Source organism: Culicoides brevitarsis, chromosome 1 (assembly GCF_036172545.1).
Source record: "Culicoides brevitarsis isolate CSIRO-B50_1 chromosome 1, AGI_CSIRO_Cbre_v1, whole genome shotgun sequence".
NCBI classification, from domain to species: domain Eukaryota; kingdom Metazoa; phylum Arthropoda; class Insecta; order Diptera; family Ceratopogonidae; genus Culicoides; species Culicoides brevitarsis.
The window spans coordinates 12,374,688-12,399,060 of NC_087085.1; the positions used below are offsets into that span (position 1 = coordinate 12,374,688).

Here is a 24,373-nt window from a genome sequence, read left to right on the forward strand (position 1 = left end):
TTATTTAAATAATTTTAAATGTTTTTTTTCTTAAAAATTGACCAAAATCTTGTTAAAAATTAATTAATATTTTAATTTAAATGATTTTTTATTTATTTATTTATTTATTTTAACAGTTAAAATACTAAAAATTATTAAAAAAAAATAAATTTTAATTTATAAATTTTTTCTTACCTAATATTTTTATTTATTCATAAATTTTTATTTTTTTTAGGAAAATCTAGAAATTTGAAGCATTTTTTCCATGAAAATCTGAGCTTGACGACTTCTTTCACTAAAATGACATCGAAAATTGGATGGGCGTGTGACACGAGACCCAAATTCGATCACATTATTTGCAATCAGGCGCTAAAAATGGGCGATGGCTCATCTGCCAACGAGCGAGAAATAATGACAAACATAACAAAAGAACACGAGACGGATCCGGATGTCGATAGAAGTTACATTAATAACGAAGAGGATGACCAAAATAATAATAATAGCGGCGGCGCTGCGGATCATTTGGTGACATGATTTGGGGATGGGATGACAAGGATATTCTGCCGCAGGATAAACATCTCGCCGTTACATGTATTTACCAAAATGAGAATAAAAAGAGGAGCAATAAAAAAATAAATTTATTAAGGAAATAAAAAAATAAATCGAATAAAATCACTTCATCAGTGTTATTGTTTCACAGATCATTGATTTTTTATTGTGTTAGTAAATAATTCGTTTTCTCTTCATTATGATTAATACAATAAATTTTCTTTTTTTTTTTGTTCTCATTATATTTATTCTAGATAGAGGTTACAAATTTATTTTTATTACCTACTCGTCTACGTTGTTTTCTCATTTTATTTTATCAACTTTATAAATATATCACTTAAATAGTTGTTCTTTTAATTTTTTTTTTGTCTTCTACTGAACGATTCGAGGAAAGAATTTTCCAAATCTGCAGAAAAGATCGTTTTATCGGCGGTTTTTACATGTTTACTTTCAAATAAAAAATTGAAAAAATAAGAAAATGTCTTAATGATTAATTTTAATATTTTTTTTTAATTATTATTTTTTTTTATTAAAGATTAAATTAATTAATTATTAATTAAAGAAATAAGCTAATTAAAAAATATGAAATATCTAAATTTAATTTTTTTTATTAATTAAAATTTATTATTAATTAGCTAATAAAAAATTCAATTTTAAAAAATATTATTTCAATCTTAAATTTATTAATTTAATTTAATTATCTTAAATTAATTTTAAAAAAATATTTTTTTATTAAAATAATTTTATAATTTAATATCAAATTAATAAATATAAATTTTATAAATCCAAAAATAATAAAAAATAATTAAAATAAATAAATAATAAAATAAAATTAATTTTAAATTAAAATAAAATAAAAATTTAATTAAAAAAAATATTAAATATATAAAAAATGCTAAATTTAAATAAAAAAATCTGATTTGGTAAATTCTTTCCTTAAATCGTAGATAAACGTTAAACATTTCACTATCTAGCTCAAGTACATTAGTCGACAACGTTTCATCGTTCCAAACGAAAAAACAGAAGAAATCACTCACAAATAATGTCTAAAAGACTCTTTACACAACTAAGTAGGTAAGTTACCTGTTTTTTTTTTACTTTCTCAATTTCTTTTTTGCTTTTATAATGATAAACTTTTAATATTCAAGTCAGAATTATAAGAATTTGTTTTTTTTCTCTCTTATTATTTCTACTAAACAATGGAAACATCTGTTTGTATTTGTACCCGCTTTTTCGGTTTGTTCCCTTTGACTGAACTCTCGGAGTCGCTACTGTGCTTCATAAGAATACCAATTGGCGGATTTCGTGTTGGCATTTCCTTTTCCTCGAATCGTTCTTCATTAATTTGTTTCTCCGGTTGTTGCGCCGCCTGTTGTTGTTGTCTCATTATCGTGCCCGCTGCTGCTGTCGCTGTCGAAGATGACGATGCCACCGATAATGGCGCGGACATTTTTTGCACTATGCCGCCCCTATCATTATTCATTATGCTATTTGTTATATCTAAACTATCACAATCGGCAGAAATATAATAACTGGGTATGTCAGTGGTGGATTGTGTAATGTCGGGCGGCGATGAATGCGTATAATGATGAGGATAATTGCGACGACGCTTGGAAGACACTTGCTTTTGGTAATAAATTGCAGCAAATATCAGCATATTCAGCAAAAGTAAAAGGCATCCGACGCTCATTGTTATGCCAGCTGCGTAACTGTAGCATTTTTTTGTTTGGAATTGTTGTTGTTGTTGTTCGAGGTTGGGGCCGGAATAATGTTTCAAAATATAAAATAAAATTAACTTAGTTAAAATTTTCTGGTTTAATCGTGAAAAATGAAAACAGAGAAGAGAATTATAGGAATTTTTCACAGCAGCTGACCGATTTTATTTTTTTTTATTTTTCATGCTTTCTATGAATCGTTGTTTTATGAATTTGCGAAAAAGAAGAAAAACTTATGAATAAATAAATATGAAAAATTTGCATTCTAGTTGAATGATCCAATTTTCATGAAAATGAAAAATAATAATCATCGTAATGAATAAAATTTGATACACTTTCGCAAAAATATAAAAAGAGTATTTAATCAAAATCAGTTATGAGATTGCATTTTAATGCACTTTCTTCATTTTTTCTTCAACTTCATCAACAAAATCCGCAACTTTCTGGATAATAATTTATTTTGGCATCAAAACTGCATTAAAAAGTTTGTCGATTTCAAAGAAAAAAAAAGAGATGAATCAGAGTTTGTATGCAAAATTGTTTCTTTTTGTTTGTTAGTCACAGTAATTAACTTTATACAATAAACTTTACTCTACAAAAGTTACTGAACGAATGAAAAGAGCTTGAACTTGACGTAGTTTGCTCCAAGTTTAACCCCAAATCCCAAAAGGTTACTTTGTATAACTTTTCTTTGCACAAAAGTTTATGATGCTGAAACAGGACAGACATTTTTATCGGAAAATAAATAAATAATTAAATGGTTGCAATTTAAAATTCCCGTCAATGACCAATTATCCAATGGACTGTTGAAAATTCGGTGAAAAATGTTTTTTTTTTATTTGTTTGAGTGAAGAGATTTAACCTTTCGAATTTTATTCCTTTGGGTTATTGAAATTTATATTTTTCGAATAATTTATTTGATATGATTGATTTAATAAATTTACGGAAAATATTTTTTTATTATTAAATATTTTTTTTATTATTTTTTTTTTTTTGATATTTTTTTTTGTATATTTATGAATATTTATATTTTTTTTTAATTTATTTTATTTTTTATTTTAATATTTAATAATTTAACTATAAATCTTCATTTTTATTGTTTAAAAAAAAATTAAAATAAATATTTAAATTTTTAAAAAATATCAAAATTTTTTTGAAGCAATTTTTATAAATTAAATTAAAATTTTTTTGTAGAAATATTTCAATTTTTTTCTTAATTTTTAAAAATTAAATAATAAAATTAAAAAAAATTAATTAATTATTTTTTTTTGTAGAAAAAATCTTTTAAATATTTTTTTTTCAAACAATTTTTTAAAATTTAATTTAATTTTTTTGTTGAAATATTTTAAAATATTCAGATGATGAATTGAGTTATATGTTGAAATAATTTTTAAATTAAATTGAAAAATATTTCAAAATAAATTTTAAAAAAATAAAAACAAAATTAAATAATATTTTATTTTTTTGAAGAAATATTTAATTTTTTATAAATTTAAATTATAAGGAATTGTAAAAAAATAAAATTTTCACTCAAAATAAAATTTTAATGACAATTTTTAATTAATTATAATATTTTATGTTAAATTCCATATTCACAACCTTTTTATCTCACATTATTGTAAAACGCCCTACAAAATTAATAGCTTCATAAAAAATTCTAAAATGTTACCATCGCTAATTAAAATCGTTTTGATACACATATGAACACAAAACACAATCGAATAAACTCACTGCACACATTCAAATGATCCTTACCTCTCAAATTAGGCTAAATTGAATCAATTTCGAAATTATGTCTGAGTGCCTATTATCGTTTTCCGATTTTCCGCGTCGCTAATGAACGAACTTCAATCAACTTCGCATTCCCGCTTTTTGCGGTACATTTTGACGTTAAATTACACGAAGAAACATTTCGGTGGTTATCACTCGGTTTGGAAGTCGGTTCAAAATGTAATTCAAAAGCGTAATTAAGAAGATGTGAGTTTAGCACACACGCAAGAAAAACAGACAAATTTCTGTTGAATTAAACATTAGACGCGAATTCATTTAGTTTTCGGTGCGAAAATGTATCCAGCATGAATAAATTATCAGTCAGCTGCGGAAAAAAAATAAAAAATCCAGAAACAGAGGCAATTCACTCACCCGTAATGTCGGTCAGCGAGTTTTTGCAAAATTAAAGTCTCATCATCGTCTTTTGCCAGTTCGCGTACATTCGGTTCCGGCTCATCTACTTCCTCGACACACTCGACCATCTCGATGGTGGCTTTGTGCGATGCCAAATTAACGCCAGGCTTTCGACGCCCATTAAGATTATTACTGCTGCCGTAATGATAGACATTTTTCCGAACAACACCTGTAAAAATACCTAAAACGAGACCCATAAAAAAAACCGTACAAGGATCACATTAATTCATTTTCTTCGTGAGTTATGGAGGCAAAAGATGCGCATTAAAAAAAAACGAACATCAGCAGTAATAAAGCCATTTACCATAAACATTATAAAGATCCGTCTCATTAAATTGATGATGGTGGTTGGAGAAGTCTACCTCATTAGGCATATGTAATTGTGGTATTAGATGCAGCCATAGTGCCATCTTATGTCCTCGGTAATGGCTTTTCATTTTACTTTTAGCAGCTGTGCGTTGTTTTTTGTTGAACGTGTGTTTTTTTCCGTTTCCATCCGTTTCAATGGGCAGCGACGTGAGGCGTGTTTATTGACGCATGACAATGCCAGTTAGGTTGGTGAGCGTGCAATTAAGTCAATAGGATCATAAAAATAAATGTATTAGAATAATTAGGAAAGGCAAGACACGAAGTGCGGAGATTAATGAAATTAGCGTCTTTTCAACGCTACACACTTGGCAGCACTCATTCTCGCGTGTAAATTTAATTCTCGTTCCATTATTTTGGTGCGACATCTCATATTTTGTCTGTTTTTAAAGACATTAATTGTTTCTCTTTCAATGACTTTAAGTTTTTAGCGAAATTCTTGATTTTTTCCTTTTATCTGTCTCTTGTGAATTTGAGATGAAAAGTTCATTGCATAATTTAATTAAAATAAATATTTTTTTTCGTCGGATTTTAAGTTCGTGGAATTAAAGATTTTTAAGGTTATTTAAAATTTTAAAGCAATTAAAAGTATTGAGAAAATTTTTGGATAAAAATAAATTTTTAAAGATTTTTTAGGTAATTTAAAATTTTTGTTTTATTTTGTCAATTAAAACAAATAATAAAAAAATTGAAATTAAAATTTAAATGAAAAATAATAATTTTTCTCAAAATTATTAAAAAAAAGAAAATAAAAAAAATAATTTTATTTTTTAATACATTTTTTTTTTTAATTTTTCTATTTCTAATAATTAATTATTTTTTTATTTAAAATATTTTTTTTAATAATAAAACTAATATTTAATTAATTAATATCAAAATTTGTAATTTTTTTTAGATTTTTTAAATTTTGTTGCTTTTTAGAACATTTACTCTTAATTTTTCTTGAAAAAACAAACAAAATCATATGAAAAAAAAAATTTGGATTCATAAACATTATACTTGATTTTCCATTTAGAAAAAAAAAAATTAAATGATATCTTATTTATACATTAATTTCCAAAACGACAGGTGATATCAAAAAAATTTCTTCTGTGCATTAAAAGAGCATGAAAAAGTTTGCAACTTTTGTAGAAAACTTTTTTTGATTAAATAAATTTAAAAAAATTCATTTAAAACATAAAATTTTAATGAATTATTTAAAAAATTTGAAAATTTATTAAAAATCATGTAAAATTTCTTTAAATTGTCAAATTTCTTTTTTTAAATAATTTTCTCGAAAAAATCTTATTTTTTATTTCATACAATTTTGTTCTTTTTAATTGAAAATATTAAAAATAAATGAAAATTATAATTTTTTACTTGAATTCTATTAAAAATTGATAAAAAATTTTAAATTTTTCAAATTAAAAATTGAAAAATTAAAGAATTGAAGAGAATAAGAGCAACTTTAGGACTTTATTGAATTTTTCATGTTAAATTAACTCATATATCCAAATATTGCTTTTAAAAATTATCCAAAAATAAATATTTTACTAAAACTTTCAAAAATTTCTCACATCCAAATAATTTTACGTGGTACAAATTCTTCTTTAAAACAAAATTTAATCCGATAATTAAATAAAGATTAACAAAATTCTGACAACTTTGAAAATGAATTACTTGCCAAAAAACAAATTAATTAAGGTAAAAGGCGTCTCCATTAAAACCTTCAAGAACATTTTCCTGACAATCTCTTTTGGGAAACATTTTTCAACCGCATCTTAACCCATTATTGTCAAAAATTTTCCCTTTAACGGTCTTTTAGGAGTCCTAAAACAATTTCGCTTTAAAAAGACGCAACGAACGAGTTTTTTTTTAGCTACGTTTGGGAGAATCTGTCAGCAGCATCATCTCCTCATTTTCATATTTTTAATAGAAAAATTGTGGCTGGCATAAAAAAGGTAAACTTTACATTTATTTATATTTTTTTCAGCCGCCGTCGTCGTTTGTGTCGAGCGTCGCATCATAACTGCGAGATGCTCTCGTATTGAAATCCCCAAATCCCAAACATGTTCGCTTTTATGAAAAATCCACACATGAACGAGGCGACACACACACTTACTTACCGAAACTTAAGTATTGTTGTGTTACGGTATCATATGGTTGCCACAGTAAATTACGAGACTTTTGAACAGCATGTTCCTTGTTATTGTTATTGCTAGTTGCTGTTGCCTTGCCAGCGTTATTCGGATCTCCCGTTTTACAGAAATTAGCATAATAAGTGATAATTGCTTCGGACACACTGACATCTTGCTTGTTGTAGCCGTGCGACGAATCGCTGTGCTTCGTGGCGAGCGGATACCCGAAAATGTAGGCAATGTCCTCCAAGTGGATGCTGCTGCCGGCACGTGATTGCGTATGCGGATCGCCCTCTTTGCGCGTTGGCATGTGTGCAAAGTGGTAAACGTACGTTTTTGCACCTCGCTTCGCATGCAAATAGGCGATTTTGATTAATTGGGAGACAGTATGTCCGTCGCTTAAGGCTTCCATCGTTGAATCCCTGCGTGGCGTTTGTGTTATTTATTCATTTTATTTGTGTGTGTGTGTGTTTTTTTTATTGTTTGTCGTTTCGCAGCATCCGGACGAGTGACACAATGAACATGAAAAGAGATACATTAAACGTTTTTTTTTGTTAGTCGGGCGTTTTATTAGATTGAAATGATAAAAAAATGCTAAAAATGTCATTAATTGCGAAAAAAGAACTTGGGATTACCTTATGTTGAATGGATGTATCACGGGCTTTTCCCAATTAGTATACTCATTTTTGACGGCACTGTAAATCTCCCGGAGATGATAATCGTATGTGTTCTGTACAAATGTTTTTATTATCACATCGTTCTGTTCTAAACCGAACTGTGGGAGAAGAATTAATTAAACTTGACATGTTTGCCGAACGAAACAACGAAAAAAATTCGCAAAAGAGGATGAACGAACAATTTTTTTCGACTATTTATCGCACACGTACACGAGAGATGACAACGAGAGTTCAGCCGTAATAGGATTAGAATTTCACTGATTTTTCTGACAAACTTCGGATCGGCTACGAAATCAAATCTAATATTCATAAAAAGAAATTTTTCTAATAAATTTATAAAAAAAGACACTTTAAGAAATAAAAACGAAAATAAATACTCAAGTTCTCGGAAAAGAACAAAAAAAAATAATAAAAATAAAAAATCCCTCGTCCTTTATCATTAAAATGTTCTTCACTCTTATCTCGTTTCTTCTCTGTTTTCAGCCATCGTTGCGTTACAGCGTCTCATCGTCATCTCATCACACACACACAAACAATAATAAAATGGAAAACTTTTGTTCTTTCATCCACGAAACACTAATAAATGCTTAACGTCAAGCTAAAAAAAAAATAAAATAAAATGTTGAAGAAACAAACGAAGCCATACCATAATCTCATTTTCTGTAAAATCAAAGTAGCTTTCTGATGTTACAAATCCTAACATTAATTCTGACGTTATAAAGTTTTCGCCTGCATGTTCCATCACATACTCCGCATCGATCGCTGGATGCAGTCCCCAGGCAGGACGAAATCTGTCAAAGCCATGGAATGAGAGAAAAGAATTTTTTTATTAAATTTATTATTATTTTAATTATTCAGCTTTTTTGAATTTACATTTATTTAAAAAAAAAACAAAAAAAAAAGTTTCTGCTTATGGCGAGCACACGTGTTTAGCATCAACCATAACATTTTGTGAAAAAGTGGTAGAGAGAGAGTTTTTTAAGTTAACATATTTTTTTACCTGTCTGGACAGATGGAAATAACAGTTAAGTGGTCTTCTAACAAACATAATATTCAAATTAAAAATTATAATTTTTATCCTTAATGGAGAGTCGTTAGAGGATGAGGGTTTTTATGTGTTTTTGGAGATGAAAGTGATGATGCCTTTTTGTAGAAGGGTTTGGTTAGAATAATTATTTTAGACCAATTTCCGGTAAAAGTGAAAATTTTGTTTTAAGATTTTTATTTAATTATTCACAAAAAAAAAATATTTTTTAATTTAATTTTGCGGTTACAAAGTTCATGGGTAAAAAATTCCTTTTTTTTTTTTGTTTAGAGAATCTTAAATAAAAAATTTGACTGTTTGTTTAATTTTTTTTCGCCATTTTTTCTATAGTTAGAATAATATTATTAAATAAAAATAGAAATTAAAAGAAAAAAAAAAAGAATTTTGAAACTAAAATTATAAGACGTTCTTACAGTTAAATATTTTTTTATATTTTTAGAAAAAAAAATCTCATTTCCTTTTGAAGTAAAGAAATTTTTAATTTTTTTTAAATTAAATTAAATTAAATAAAAAAAATTATTAAAAATAATTGATAAAAAAATAAATTATTAATTAAAGTAATTATTAAAATTTTTAATAAAATATTTTATTTTTTTAAATCAAAACTTTAAATATTCTTAAAATATTTTATTTAATTTGCAAGAATTAAATTTAAAAAATATAATTTTATAAAAATTACATTTAATATTTAATTTAAAAAAAAAATAAATGAAATAAAATTTAATTTAAAAAATAATTTATAAAATTAAATTTAAATTATTTTTTAAAAAATAAATTAATTAAAATTTAAATTATTTAAAAAAAAAATTCAATTAGTAAGACAAATACTTTAAAATATTTAATTTAACTGTCAATTCAAGTTACTTTCAAATTTATTTTTTTTCTTCTGCATTAATTGTTTAAAAAAATCTTAGATAAAACTTTTGTGATATTTTCTTTATATTTTCTAAAGTTTTCTCTTTTTTATTTTAATTTTTTAATAAAATGTTCTTTGACTAACTTGAATAAATGAATCCATTGAAACACAAGTATAAGATTTCAACGTTGGATACCTTTTGTTATTGTTTCGCTTAATGAGAAACAATTTACTTCAATTTATTATGTCCAACACCGACTGAATGCGATACTACTTAGAAACTTTTCTTTTTATAAATTATTTAAAATTAAAACGACAAACGGACGAAAAATTGCAATTATTCCTTTCTTCTCCTCCATTTTCATTATGCTAACTTAATAAAACGTTTTCTCTCTGTTAATTACTTTATCATATAATCAACGCCTTCTGTTTGTTTGTTTCTTTTTTCTCTTTCGAAATAATTTATGAGAAAAAATTAAAAGAAATTATCTCACTTACCGCACAAAGGGAAGTCTAATACCCAATAAGGCTTCAATTGGTTTTCGATCTAAGCAATTTGATATGTCTCTTAGCGCACTTGCTGGATCATTGCTGCTCGCATTTTCTCGCGCTGCGGTGCTCTCGACATCCAGATGACACGCCATCTGTCGTGAAATTTCCTCGCGCACCAAATCCGGACTAATTATTCGCGAACTTGGACTCAGCAACGAGCCCGAAACCAAAATTGTTCGTTTAAATAATCCTGCAATTGATACCAAAAGACGGGAAAAATTATGAATATTTTAGTTTTGTATGCACACTGCACAAAAGTAAATCGAGGTAGCCGACCAAAAACTAATCCCATTCGAAAAGTTTTGCAAAATTCATGGAAAACGACAACAAGCTGCAGAAAACTTTTGCACACCAATATTGTAAAAGCAATCATTTTGTACTTTAAACTTTGCCAGCCAGTCAGCCAAACGAGCCACATGCACATAAACTTGTTGAATGAATAATAATAATAATTTTTGTTATTATTATTTTATGATTTTCATTTCGGGCCTTTTACAGAAAAAAAATAAAAATAATTTTTTTCGAGGCAAAAATTTATTGATGATATGCACAAAGTTTTTTCCCTCGGATTCCTCAGCAATTAAGCAGAAACTTTTTAAAGTGAATCGTAATCAATCATTCAACTTGATATCGAGCTGCACGAAATATGATAGAAATGTGCCTCTAGCTAGCACCGCACAACAAACAGGCAATTGTATTTCCCAGGAGGACGTTCATTGCTCATATGAACATTCAACTCAGTTATGAATAGACATGGCAAGAAAAAAAAAGAGAAAGAAAACCATAAAAATATAAATTACATTACAAATATTACCGTAATGTAAATAATTCTAAGAGAAAAAAAAAACGTTAAAATTAAAATTAAACAGACAAATTTTGAAAAATTTAAAAAAAAACTAATTTTGAGGTTAAGAGAAAACAATTTCTTATTTTTTACAATTTTTTTATATTTTTTAAAATATAATTTTAAATGACTATTTTAAAATTTTACAAAAATTTATAAAAAAAAATATAAAAATTTTATTTTATTTATAATAATTTATGAAAATATTAAATTAGTAAAAAATTTAAAAATTGTTAGTCAAAATTTTTTAAAAATTAGAATCTAATACAAAAAATGTTAAGCTTTGACTTTCATTTTCGTCAAGAGAAAAAATTTTTAAATTTCTCTTAGCATTATCTACCTTACGGTATATTATTTTGGTATAGAGAGCGAGAGAGAGAGAATGAAATAAAAAAATGTATAAAATAAATTCATTCATGATCTCTTATACCATAAAAATATCAATCAACCTGTCTTTGATGTTGTTTCCTCTCCACATTTTATTTTCTTTCTGCTCGTTTTACTTTATTAAAATTTTCCCGTAAATAGTAGAAGATTGAATGAATGCGTGAGATGATTTTTAAATGATTTGTAAAAAAAAAATAAAAAAAGACAACTTAAAAGACTTTGGATGATGATAACGTCGTTGATGAAAGACGATCGATCTACTCCGTGCACCGCACAAAATGATGATTACACGGTTTTTCATTTCATTTTACTTTTTCTTGTTCAGTCTTTGTGAAAGATAGAGAGATGCCATTGAATGCGAAACCTCTTATGGCTGTTCTTGAGTTTTGTTTGGTCATTCTCGTGCACGAACGACTGAACGCGAATACTCTTTGATTGAGAGTCCTTTAAACGGAGATCAAGGTCGTTCGTTACGAGATGATGACTGGTCATATTTTACAAGCAATTTTTTTTATTACAAGCTAATGTTGACTTCGTGGAAACTGGGACAGAAATGTATATATGGAGTTCCTATGAAGAGGGAAATATAATATTAACTTGTAATTGAAGTAAAGTGGATGTTATGGCATATTTTTTTTTGTCGTGTAGGTTCAACTTGGGAATTCAATTTGATTTTTTATGATACTTTTTGATTTATTTTTTTTCGAAATTGATTTTTTATTAATTTTTAATATTATTTATTAAAAAATTAATTACATATTTATTTTAATTTAATTTTAAATAACAATTTTATTTTATTTTTTTTTTTATTAATTTTATAATTAAAAATTTTATCTATTAATTTAAAAAAAAAATATTAAAATAGAGTAAAATATTAATTAAAAAAATTAAAAAAATATTTTTTATTAAGGCCGCTCCAAATGTAAATCAAAAATAAAGTCCGATGCCCCATCTTAAAAGTCAAAAATCCAATGGGGCAAAATAAAAAAAAAAGTTTAAAATTTCATCAAAATTTATCGTTTTTTGGCGTATTTTCATAATTTTTCAAGACATTTTCAAAAAAAAAAAATTATAAAATTTTTCAATTATTTTTGAAAATCATATTTTAACTTGAATTTTCTTCTCTAAAAATATTTTTGATAAAATTACTGAACTTTTTTTTCAAATTTTTTTGACAGTTGTTTTTTATGAAACTTTAATTTTAAACTTTAAATGATCTAAAATCAATTTTTCATTTGAAAATTTCAAAGAAGATTATCAAAAAACAACAAAAATGTTGATCAACGATCAAAAATAGCTGAAATTCTGTCATTTTGTATGAAAAATAAGTTTGAAATACTTTTATTTCCCCCCCCCATTTTAATTTCAAAAATTTTGGTCTTTATTTTTGATTTTCATTTGGAGCGGCCTAAATAAAAATTAAATTTATAGTCAAAAATATCATAGTAAAAAATTTCTTTAGTTGAAATAAAATACAAAAATATTTAATTAAAAATAAAAGTCGTTAAAAACACTGAAAAATGTATTATTGTTGAATAAAAAAATGAATAAAAATGTTAGAAATCAATTTAAATTAGTGTTCTCCCTATATACATGTCGGCATGCATGCATGCAGCATATATGTCGACATGCATGTAGCCTAAAATTTACATGTCGACATGTAAAAGGTGCATTCCATTCTAAAAAATACCAAAATCACGGTTTTGATTTTTATCGATATTTCCATAAAACAGTAATAGAAATGAAAAACTGAATAGTTTATCGTGATGTCCATCAAAAAAGAAGAAATTTTTGCTTTGGCGAAATTTTTTTACCCTTATTTTTAAAAATTTTATGATAGTTTTAAAAAATTTTTATCGCAAAATCCGTGTAGCGAAAAAAAGGTCAAAATTTCAACTTTATTATTATAAAATTTTTGTTCACCAGGATTGTTTGTCATCTCGAGTACATAAATTTTTGCCATGGAACATATGGTTGGAAACGAACAGTTTGGTCAGAAAAGCCAAAAATGTGATATTTTTGCGTTTTTAAAAAATTTTGAACCATTGATAAAAATTTTTAAAATAAGTCGAAAATAAATGTTGTCTTAGCAAAAGTTTCTTATTTTCGGATGGACATCAAGATAAGATAATAAGATCTGTACTTTTATAGGTAAATTTAAAATCCGGGATTTCGGTATTTTTTAGAATGGAATGCACCAAAATATGAAAATAAAATTATTTTGATGAAAAAAATTTTTTTTTAAAGAAAAAAAAAATAAAATATTTTTACTTTTTTAGTAGCTATTAAAGACCGATACAATAAAAGTCAAATGTTTTGGGTTAAATAGCTTTTAAAAACATTACGACAAATTGAATTTTTTAAGATTTTTCTCATATTTGAACAAAAGTTTTAAGATTTTAAAAAGAGCTTGACTATATTTTTCTATCAATAATGGAAAAGTTTCAATGAAAAAAAAAAATGGAACTATAGTTTAACGAAAATAGATATTTTTCAGATTGGTTAAGCTACATAATGGTAAAAAATTACTTAGAATTTAAATATGTCTTAATTTGAAAATCGGTATTCGACATCACGATATGATATTTTTAAAATTATTAATTTTTTTTCATCAATTTTGAAAATTATTTTATTCAATTCTTTTTTTAATTATTAATTCATTTTGAATTTAGTGTGAAAAAAAATAATTTTTTCTTTAAAAAACTGAAATTTGGACTATTGAAATTTGTGAGTATGTTGCATGCATGCAGCATGCATGTCGACATATATGCTGCATGCATGCATGGTTTTTTTACATGCAGCATGTGCCGAACACTAATTTAAATTGAAAGTTTAAATATTTTCAATTTTAATTAATTGTGAATTAATTATTTTATTTTATTTATTTATTTTATAAGTTTTTTTTTATCAATATTTTTTATTAAATTTATATTTTAACAATTTCATCTATTTAATTTAAAAACAATAAAATAATTAAGATTGTGTGAATAATTTACCAATCAATTAAAAAAATATTTTCCAATAAAGAAAAAATAAACTTATACACAAAAACATCATGAAAGCTAATTAGTTAAATGAAAATAAAATAAAGTAAAAGTCATTTAAACATTAAAAATAAATTATTTTGAATCAAAATTTATAAAAAATATAAATAAATAAAGAAAATTTTATATTTTATAAAAATTTGAAAGTTTTCTGTTAAAATAAATTTTAAAAAATATCGAAAAGAGTAGACATAATTAAAAAAATTTTAAAAATAAAATAAAAAATATTAATTAATTTTAATAAAAAATAATTAAATAAAATTTTATTCTAAATTCTAATAAAAATTTAAATAATTTAATTTAAACAAATTTTGAATATTTTCAATTTACCTAAATAAAATTCTAACAAATAAATATTCAAGAAAATTTTATGCAAAATTCTCGAGTTGACAAGAACTGTTCTGTGTGTCACCAACCATACCATTAAATAAAACCAAAAAATGCACATTCACTCTTCTCTTACAATCGACATTTTTACCGAGAACGGCATTCAAATAACTGGAGTCAATTCATTTCCTGTTAGTTTTACAAACTCGCAGGCATAACTTTGCAGAAAATAACAAGATGCCGTACACTTTTTTGCAGAACAAGCAAAGACGGATCAAATCACTTTATGTGATTCACTTCATTCCATTACTGAACTTCTTCCTTTTCGTACTTTTTTTTATTATTTACTTGTTCCATGTTTTTTCTCTTTCCCTCAACAAAAGTCTAAACTTTATTTTTGCTCCTTTCTCGCTTTTAATAAAGGAGAACCCACATTTACTTATCAGCCAAATGAATGTGCATATAATTTTCTTTCATAATTTCCTTCTTTCGTTTCATAATTTAATTAAATTATTCAAGTTTTGTACGTTATTATCATGCATAATAACAACGTTTCCCGATTCTAAAGCGCCAACTGCAAAAAATTTAGCTGAAGACAAGACAAGAGCATGTTTGGCATAATAGTCTATTTGTGTTTATGGGAAAAACACGCGCGGACTGGGGCATTTTGCAGTACAGTAAGGTTGCGATTCGACGGGATCAAGTCTCGAAATTTTTTATGGACAATAAACTAATCCGTAGCTTAACTTTGATGGCATTATCTATCCGGCTCTGATTGATTTATGGATGCAAAAAGCACTCAAACGTGGCAAAAATGCAGGTAGTTTGTCGGCGATGAGAACGTTTCTGGCAATTTTTGAGCAGAGATAATTCCAGCTAGTCTTCTAAAATAAAGTGAACTACAACAGGAAGCTGCACAACATCATCCCATATATATCTACTGCATGAGGAGTGGACTTGCCTAAAACGATATAATTTTCGGAAGTTTAGCATTCAAGTTCAACAGACACACACACACACGGGACTGTTGAGTAAGATTTATGATTTCTACAAAGGATTTACCGAGAAACGAATATAATTTATGGTAAGTCATAAAATGCTCATATCGTATAAAGAATATGACTAAAACCTTAATACGACCATTAGAATCATCATCAAGAAATCTGGACTTAATTTTTATTTTATATTTTTGGGAGAAGAGAAATTGTGCCGAATTTTTGTCTGTTTTCGACAAAGTTTGCTCTAATGAACGCCAAATATTTGCCTTTGTTATCAGTTGGATTGATTTTAATGTAGTTGTCAGTTGAGTCATATGGAAAACTTTCTTTCGTATTTGTTTTTTTACATGTAAATACGTTCTTCGATGCGCATCGATAAAGTAATTTTGAAAATTTGGGTAATTTATTGAACTGGAAATTTCGTGGAAATGCAAAACTACTTGAAAAATTCTTCAGATTAAATTTTACTTCCACGAAAACTTCCTTATTTTCAAGAATTTGAAGAAAATTAAATATTTTGTACCAAAAAATTTTAAAATTAAAATATATTTATAAGAAATTTAAAATTATATGAAAATAAATAAAAAAAAATAATTTAAAATAAATATTTTAAAATTTAATAATATAAATTAAGCGCTTCAATAATATCAAAATAAATAATTTAAAAAAATAAAGATAAAAGAAAAAAATAAAAATGAGCAAAAAAACTTGAACCGAAAAAAAATTAATAACAATTAATTCCAAAGTAAATTAATTTAAAATAAAATTTAAAATAAAAATGAAAAAAAAATTAAATTATTATAAAAAACGGCAACAAAAAATAAAATCCAATAGAGGAAAAAATAATTAAATTTAATTTTAAATCAAAAAAATAAAAAAAAATTAAATAAATTAAAGAAATTCAGCAAAAAATAGAAAAAACAATCAAAATTAAATTTAAATAACAATTTAAAGGAAAAAAAAATTAAAAATTAATTATAAAACTTGAAACAAAAAAAAATAAATAAATATTAACATCTGAATAAACTAATTTAAAAAATATTAAAAAAGAATAAAATGAATTTTTAATAAAAATAATACAGTTAAATGTACAAAAAATGTAAAATTAAATTTATTTTAATTAATAAAACAGAAAAAAAAATTAAAAAAAGTGAAAATAATATGAATAAAATTTAAAAAAAATTTTAAAAATATTATACAAAAATTTTTTATAGTATAAAAATGAAAAAACATCTAATGAAGCTTAAGTCCCATATTTTCATAGAAAATCCTATAAAAAACTTAAACATAACATCAAATAATATTTTTGTCATTTTTTTTAAATTTCCAAGAAAATTTTCCCGTCAAAAATTTAATTCTCTCTCCAAAATTTGTTAACAAAACTTTTCGCACAAAAGCATTCTTCACTTCCACGAATTAAAAATAAAAATAAGTTTGTCACTCAATTTATCTTCTTACGAAAAAAATAAGAACCTGTCGTCCCCATTCATGCCATTCAATTTACTTTTTCCATTAAGACGAGTTGCTACTGTATTCCAGTGCTTTACAAATACATTTAAAGCGCACAAAAGAACGATTTTCTTTACTTTGCAACACAAATTCTGAATCACATGTTCGTGGAAAACAGTAAATGCATTGCAATATATTTAGCTCCCGGGTAAATTAGAAAACAGATTTAAATTTTTTTTCTTGTTTGAATGTTTTTTTTTGTGCATACATGAAGTCTTGTAATAATATTTTCGTTTTTTTAAGCGATTTTTTTTTCTGAGATTCAATTTATCTCAACTACACTCGAAGATCCACGCAAAAGATGAGTGCTTTTTATATTAAATGGAGCATCTTTATGCTTCCTTAACATAATTTTATGTATTTAGCATCTCTTTGTGTGCGCGCTCCTTTTTTGTGCCGTAATCGCACTTTATAATATTTACCTATTTATTCACATTCGTAGGATTAAAAATAATTTAATCTCTTTAATATTTTATTTATATTATGAAAACAGAATGTTCGAGAAACTTCATAGAAGCTTCGAAACTTCATAAAAGCTTTCGAGAAACTTCATAGAATGTAGGAACGAACGCTCATGAATTTCTCGTCGTCTCATATTTATAAAAATTTTGCATTTTGTTAAGTTAAATATGTTGCTGTTGTTGTGTGTGCTGCCGTTTGTATGCATATTTTTGTTTCATTATTTATTTTAATAACAATAAAGTTGATGTTGTTGTAAGGCTTTCATTTATTTATTCAACATAAAGTAATTTGATGGAAAAAATGCTTGATCGGTGCCATTGGTGATTCAAGGCAGATTTTAACGTGATTACTCGCTGTCAGGTTGACACATTTTCAGCAATTTTTCTGCATCACGTCTGAATAATCATTCATTTTTAATGGCTTGGGACAGTCTCTTTTGTGTTTTTGTCGTCTTTCCGGCGAAATTGGACCCTTTTTAATGAACTCCAAAAATGACATTTCAAGAAAACGAGGAAAAAAATTTAATTACGGACAAACTTTGGTCATTATGTTACGATATTAGTTACAACACCGTCATATTTATCAACAAACTATAGAAATATAATGACAATAATTATTATTATGAAATTAATTAATGGGAAATATTACACTGATAACATAATTAACTGCGCCTGCAACAAAAAACCCACACACAAGTCACAACTTCCCTCGCATAAATAACGTGCGAGGTATAAAATTAAGCTTGGCTCATCAATCTGCGATACGAAAAGTACAACAAAATCGGATGTCAATAAATGACGGCACAAAGTTCATAAATATATATGTGTGTGCTGTCTATAATGTGCCAATAATGAAAAAAAATAAAAAAAAAATGATGATGGGAGGAAAATATGGTAGAAAATAAATTTTCAGCGAACATAACAAGCGATGATGATGTACTTCAAAAAAATTTCCGTTGTTGCTATTGAACAACATTTTGCAAGAAAGTCGAGAGCGAGCAATTTTAAATGAGAGCCAAATCAATTTATTAATTTTTTGGCACTGAAATGTAATTCGTTTAAAGGCACTTTGTCTGTGTCGCTCTTCACTACCATTGGAAAGGTTGAACTTTTTCGAAAAATAAATATTTTTTAGTGTGCGATGATGTCAGGATGTGTTGTATGTGCAAGCCGATAAGTGTGGGAAAGATCTCTTCTCTCGTTTTTTTGTGCATTTTTCGAAAGTAAACAATTGAAGACATATCACTTGGAAAATGACCTACTTTTTTGTTTGTAGACACATATAAAGTTTTTAATAAAAATATCACCACAGTTCCGGGCATTTTTATGTGTGCTTTTAAAAAAAAATATGCTTGAGATGAAATGAATGAATTTTCAGAAATAAGTGTGTGTGTGTACTTAAAAGAGCACGTGCAAGGTATTTCAAAGTTTAAATTTAGATAGAGAAAATTGTCAATGTGTTGGTTAAAGGGCGTTTTGAAAGAAAATATTTTAAATTAAAAGTGATTTTTGAATCGGTTCAAATAAATTTTGATAATTTTTTTTTTATCGTAAAAGATGTTAACAGGTGTCAGAAAATACTAAAAATTGATTTAAAAAATTAATTTAAAAAAAATATTATTAAAAATTAAAAAAAAAAATTATTTAAAAAAATATTAAAAATTTATTTAAAAATCAATAAATAAAATTTTAGTCGAATTTATTTAAAATTTAGCTAATTATTAAATTATTTTTTAAAATTTTTAGTTTTATAATTTTCACAAAATTATTTATAAAAAATATTTTTACTTTTAATATTTATTTTTCTTTGTTAAATTTAAAATAAAATAAATAAAGATTAAAAAATTTTACTGAATTTCCGTTTTCGTTAAATTTAGATGAAAAAAAGTTATAAACATGTCAAAAATTTATTTAAAAAATTTAATGATATAAAAAAATATTTTGAACAATTCTATTTAGATTTTTCTTTTATTTTGAGGTTTAATTTAAAAATAATTCAATTAAATTTTTTATTTAATTTTTTATATTTATTTTATTTTAATTTATTTTTAAAAAATTTTAAATAGAAATTAAAACCTTAATTTGAAAAATAATTTGTCAACGTCAAAAGTTTAAGAATAAATTATTTTTACTTTTCCCATGATTAAATTTTCAAGCGACAAAAGGGGAAATAATTAACTTTAGTCCCTCATTATTATTTAATTATAATAATTTATTAATTTATATCATAAATAAAAATCCTCAAATTATTTTTTTCCAAAATTCATTTAAATAATAATTTAATAAGTTAAAATAATTATCATTTAATTCCTTTGACACAAGAAGAAGGATAAATTTAAATAAAAGAAAATTTTCATCTAAATACGCTCTAACGATTCTTTTCACGAAACGTGCAACGAGAGAAAAAAAATTTGCCGAAATTTCCTTTTAAAGTTTATTTCTTATCCGCAAGTCTTTTAAAACAAAGAATCGAGTTGAATAACTTGGTTGAACTTTATGTATCATTTTGTGTTAGATGTCTCCCCATTTATCACTTTGTATGAAAATTTTAAGAAAATTCAAAGAATAATTTAACTGATTCACACACTTGCTCTGCTTCGGGTTTTTAATAGGAAAACCACACTGTTGTACCAGCAGCAGCACACGTTGATAATAATAATGAAATAAACTCTCTTTGTTTCGTCTTCTGACGCACACAGACAAAGACTCTTTGCAGGTGAAATGAAAAAGCTATTGCGAAAAATTTAATCATTTATGTAGATCAGATCATATCTATTCATTCGTTCGATGTTCGTTGCAGACAAACATCCCTCGCAGCGCAACGCACCAGATTTCAATTCTTCGCATTTCTCCCGTCCCGACGTTAAAATAACATTCATTGTGGATTCATGTGCGTTGTTTGTCGTTACTCTATCATCATCATCATTTCATTTCACATAAAAACATAAAATAAAGTCGAGGAGGAAGCTCTATGATGTGGTTTATTGCTTCATAATTAATGCTTAGGTGTTAATCGAGTAAAGTACGTTCGTTCGCTCGAGTCACTGGATCGCATGCATGCACGCAAAGGCAAAGCCAAATCGTCTCGCTCGTACATTAAAATTAACTTTCTTGTTCTCTGCAATTATATTTTGTCATGGTTGATTATTGTTCATGATGTGAAATTGCTGTGTGCACGAAAAAAAAAACGAGGACGGTCGATAACAAGAGAAAATATTTAAAAAGGATGATGAAAGGGATTATCTTCCTCTTTCGGTTCTTACCTTTTCCGAATTTCGATAATAACAAATAGTTAACTAATGCTGCACCATGACTGTGTCCCATTAAGGTAACTTCGCTTGGATTTCCCCCAAATGAGATTATGTTCGTTTGAATCCATCGTAATGCAGTTATAATATCGGTTATAACTAAACTAGTATCACTTTGATATGCACCGAAGCCTGAAATTAAATAACGATAAAAGTCCAAATGGAATGGAATGACGGGAAATATATATTGAAGTTTCTACCGAAAATAGAAAAAAAAAACAAAAAACAACAAGGTAAAAATAATCAAAGAGGTTAACCATGAGGAAACCGCATGAAAAACAAAACGTTTGTGTACCGCCATGGAGGTATGGGAGAGCGAGCCATTCAACGATGACGTGACAGTTTTCCGGTAAAGTGTTTTCCCTTTATTAAAGTTTAAACGTTGCTACGTCATACACTTATCCGTAAAGGGGTAGCTCATGAATACTTTTTGATGTTTTATTTAATTTGTCTTGAGGATATAATTAAATAATATTTTATTTAGAAAAATAAATTTAAAAAAAAAATATTTGACAAAAAAATTAAATAAATAAAAATAAATAAAAGTTTGTCAGAAATGAGATCAAAAGTTTTAAATTTTTTGTAAGAAACTATAATTTTTAAAAAATAATATTTTATTTCTTGATTTTTGAAACTTATGAACAGAAGTATATTTTTTTTTCAAAAGTCTAAAGATTTTTACCACATTTTGATTTGTAAGCAGGGATTGGAACAATATTATTGTTTATTTATTGTGAAAAATATTTTCGACATATTTTTCTTCGACAATAATTTATTTTCCTCAACAATTATTTATTTTCCATAATTTTTCTCGGCAATTATTTACTGTCCATAATATTTTCATCCAATAATTTATTTATTGCAATATATTGCCATATATTGTTGAAAATTTTCTTATTTTTTGTAAGTTTTCAAAAAAATCAAAAACTTTGTCAAAAATTCACATGTGTCAAAGCACATTTTTGAAAAAATTGTAAAATTGGTTGTCCAAATGGATAAAAATTTTCAGAGGGCTCTAATTTATATTCATTTTTAATCATATTTTATTAAACTAAAACTGCATAAAAAATTGAAACTGAAAAAAAAATTTTTCTTTGACATAGTTTTGTTTTGAAAACCAAATCAAGAACAAAACTAAATCAAAAACTGTGTCAAAAACTGTGTCAAAGCCATTTTTGACAAATCTTGCTCCAAATTGATAAAAATTTGTCAGAGGGCTTAATTTATCATTTTTAATCATTTTATAACTCAAAACTGCAAAAAAATTGAAACTGAAAAAAAATTTTCTTTGACATAGTTTTGTTTTGAAAGTGTATGAAATTGCAAAAGGGTCATGAGGAGTACAAAAATGTGATTAAAAAAAAATAAATTTAGTTAATTTATTTAAAACTTAATTTAAATTAAATTTATTTAAAAATTAATTTAAATTTAATTTATTAAAATTTTTACGAAAATCAGAAATTAAATTAATTTATTTTTTAAGAACAAATTTTATTAATGAAAATTTAAATTTTTAATCATTAAGATTTTTTTTTTAATTTTGTTCAGTAAAAACAAATAAGTGATTTTATTTTTAAAAGAAATTCTTGAATAAAATATTCAAATTAATACAAAATTAATGCCATGAAATGTAAACATGAGCTACCTTTTTCCGTTGAATGCCCCCAATGCCCTCCCACATTTTTCGGCATGCAATTCAAATTCATCGATTTATTTTAATTTACCTAATATTCCTAATCGATAGTTGAGTGTAATTACTATAATATTTCCATAACTAGCTAAAATTTCTCCATTATACAAATTGCCGGAGCCATACTCGAAACTTTCGCCATGAATGAACACGAGTACGCTGTACGGCGCCTCATAACCCAAATTCCCTCTCGACGGTACGTAGACATTTAAATTTAAGCAGTCCTCCGCCTGGTGCTGCAAATCGGGTATCAGTCGTTTCAAGTGGTCGTAACGCAACGACGACATTCGCAGTAATGCCGCCGTCTTGTTTTGCATGTGCGGAAACATTTGGGGGCACACGGCGCCGAATTTGTCCGCGACAAGTGTGCCATTCCAGCCGTCGTGATCGCGTGCGGCATGAAAACGCTGCGGCACCACGCCATACGGAATGCCACGGAAAACCTCGACCGCTTCGAGTCGCTTGCGCTCCAAATCGACAATGATGCCACGAACACGTCCGTTGCGCGTTTCGACAATACGTGACGAGTATTTCACAGCAGGCTCACTCAGTTCGATGACAAACACCAAAATGTACAACAAACTGCCGAAATTAAACGTAAAGCTGCTGAATTGACTTTTGACCACGACTCGGAACAATGGTGATGATGAGAAGAATTGTTGTGTGCCCATTCTTTATTTTTTATTCAGATATTTTTCACATTTTTGTATTTTTTTATTTTATTTTTATTTCCGTTAAGTTTCGAGCACTTTTAATTATTCACAAACTTTTTTCTCGTTGCTTCTTCGGTTTTTCGGTTGTTTTTCACTTTATTTATTTATTTCATTTATCTCCTCTTTTTTTTTATTTCTATTCCAATCAAAACAACGAAACAAAACAACCGACTTCACTTTTTGTGCACTTTCTGTGATTTTTCATTTTTCTTGCATTTTATTTCATTTTGTTTTATTTTTATCAATAACATTGATGCTGCTGCTCAATGACACAAAATTTTTATTTTTACATAATTTCAGAAAAAAAAACTCATCAAAATAAGACGAGATTGTTTATCGAACACAAAAAGAAAGACCGAGCGAAAAAAAGGATGATGATGATAAAAAATAATGCGAATGTTTGTTGTTGTGGCAGGCAGGAGCAATTCGTTCCGACGAAAGGTTATATATGTTATTTTTGTTTGATATCCTGCGAATGAATGAAACGCACGCACTCACAATAGAAATTCTGCTTTGTATGGTATGTGCTTGAAATATTCCTTTTTAAATATTTTTTTTTGTATTCGTTGACGGACAAAATTTTAGTTGCACAACCGTCGCCGACGACAAACACCGTTGCTACTAAACTCCCCGACCGACGACTACAACAACCGATGAATGCAAGTGAGAATTAACTAAAGAGGCTCGGAGCAGAGACATGCGCATTATTGGAAAAACAAACATCCATACATGCCGTCGCTCTATTGTTGGGTTACAAATGAGTGATGTTTTGTTGCGTGTGTAGTGTATGGAAGCCGGAATGGAGAAAGGATACGAAAATTCACGGCAAAAACGAGTATTCGGCTCTTGCGAAAGGTGAGCGAGCATGAGTTTTTAGGGGAAATTTTATAAAAAAATAAATTAATTTTTTAACGGATTTTTTTTTGAATTGACATTTAAAAAAATTTGACAGAAACTTGATATTTTTATTTTTTAAAAATTATTTTATGTCATTTTTAAAAAAAAAAAAAAATAAAAAATATTTAAAAAAAATTAAATAATTAATAATTAAT

The 24,373-nt window shown here is 26.3% G+C and overlaps 1 protein-coding gene across 1 annotated transcript; it reads right to left on the bottom strand.

The window, feature by feature from the left end:
- Nucleotides 1-1,720: 1,720 nt before the first annotated feature.
- LOC134837286 (neuroligin-1-like) lies at nt 1,721-23,487 on the bottom strand. The gene is made up of 8 exons (XM_063852655.1): nt 22,643-23,487; nt 20,874-21,050; nt 9,987-10,230; nt 8,234-8,378; nt 7,546-7,685; nt 6,899-7,332; nt 4,386-4,608; nt 1,721-2,237 (listed from the first exon to the last, which is right to left on the bottom strand). Exons 1-8 carry the CDS (start codon nt 23,277-23,279, stop codon nt 1,721-1,723), a joined length of 2,517 nt encoding a protein of 838 aa, XP_063708725.1. The 5' UTR covers nt 23,280-23,487.
- Between the last annotated feature and the right edge of the window lie 886 nt (nt 23,488-24,373).

Excerpts from the sequence above, each read along its gene's own strand:
- LOC134837286 (XM_063852655.1), bottom strand. The coding sequence starts at position 23,279 with ATGGGCACACAACAATTCTTCTCATCATCACCATTGTTCCGAGTCGTG. Across the intron at positions 21,051-22,642 it reads CTATCGATTAGGAATATTAG|GCTTCGGTGCATATCAAAGT; the intron begins GTAAATTAAAAT and ends ATTTAATTTCAG. Across the intron at positions 10,231-20,873 it reads ATTATCGAAATTCGGAAAAG|GATTATTTAAACGAACAATT; the intron begins GTAAGAACCGAA and ends TATCAATTGCAG.